At 40.9% G+C, this 1,265-nt stretch overlaps 1 protein-coding gene across 1 annotated transcript in view; it reads left to right on the top strand.

The window, feature by feature from the left end:
* Positions 1-709: 709 nt before the first annotated feature.
* LOC117105164 (PHD finger-like domain-containing protein 5A) overlaps positions 710-1,265 on the top strand; it is a 6,126-nt gene continuing 5,570 nt past the window's right edge. The window contains exon 1 of the mRNA XM_033246235.1: positions 710-812. Coding sequence (XP_033102126.1) covers positions 761-812 — 52 coding nt within the window. The 5' untranslated portion in view covers positions 710-760. The remainder of the gene's footprint in view (positions 813-1,265) is intronic.

Genomic DNA, 1,265 nt, shown 5'->3' with positions numbered 1-1,265 from the left:
CAACGGTAACTCTACCGGTATGTGATGATGATGACGATGGTGGTGGTGATGATGATGATGATGACGACGACGACGACAATGATGGTGTTGAAAATGATAATGATGTTGAAAATAATGATGATGATGATGACGATGATGATGATGATGATAACGAGCACGTTATATTATCACGCTGGAATCAGTCATGTGCAAATAGCCGCTGGTGCTGGTTTTGGTACTGCAAGCCTAAACACACACCAAAAGATTTTTATTTAGAAACGCTTTGCATAGAAACTTATGCATGACATTTAAATTTAGTTTAGTTTAAAGTACGACAAATAGCAGTGGCTACTGTTATATTTCGTGCACAGAGCCAATATAAAACCATTGGCACATGTCACCCCAAGGGACGGCAGTAATTAAAGTGTTCAACTCCGGGCACAAGCGAAGGTTGGCTTTAAATTTCCACAAAAATTTAACAGTCTACATGTAATCAATCGCGTGTCCAAAAATAGTACCAAAAGTCATGTAGTAAAAAACAAATAATTATCTATCGCTTAGTCAAACTTCATTTATACCACTATGAATTGAATCAAATCAAATCAATCCAATCCTGTTGGGTTTGCAAGTGATTGAGTTGTTAATGTATTTGGCAGATTCAGCCTTCCATAGGCATACCTACCGCCACCACCGGTTGTGCCTGATCGGCGGCACGACGACGCATCGACGATACCATATTCTACATGCGCTGAAAAATAGGAGACATTATAAAGACTAAACAATGGCAAAACATCATCCAGATTTGATTTTCTGTAGGAAGCAAGCAGGAGTTGGTAAGTGGAGTTGTTATTAAAATCATCATCATGTAGGGAATGGGCATTCTGTGTCCCCTAGGCCTGCTAGTACTACCTAAAAGACTAGCCCACTCCAGCAGCAGGCCTGGGCCCTAGCTTCGGCCTCCTAGCTAGGTTAGACAGGGGACTCTAGTCGATTTTTGTCGCTCGCCTAGGCCTAAGTAGGCCCTATCTATAACTACTAGCCTACCAATTGTTTAGCCTAGGTCTAGCCTAATTAGAGCCTGGATAGCTCGGCAGCGTTGCTGATTCAGAGTACCCAAACCTAGGTATTTGAAAGGATCGAGAATTGTCAAAACAGAATTGTCAAAACTAAACTTCCAAATTCCATTTTTTGCTGGTGCACACATTTTATTTTTCTAAACTAAGAAGAATACGCCTTTTTCACGAATCGGTAGACATCTTGAAGTGATGACAAACATTGCGAATCAG

The sequence above is a fragment of the Anneissia japonica genome, unplaced genomic scaffold (assembly GCF_011630105.1).
Source record: "Anneissia japonica isolate Jap-2015-1 unplaced genomic scaffold, ASM1163010v1 scaffold287852_len814684_cov197, whole genome shotgun sequence".
Taxonomy (NCBI): Eukaryota; Metazoa; Echinodermata; class Crinoidea; order Comatulida; family Comatulidae; genus Anneissia; species Anneissia japonica.
Note: the sequence above shows the minus strand (reverse complement) of the source record. Positions and strands in the feature narration are given on the sequence as shown.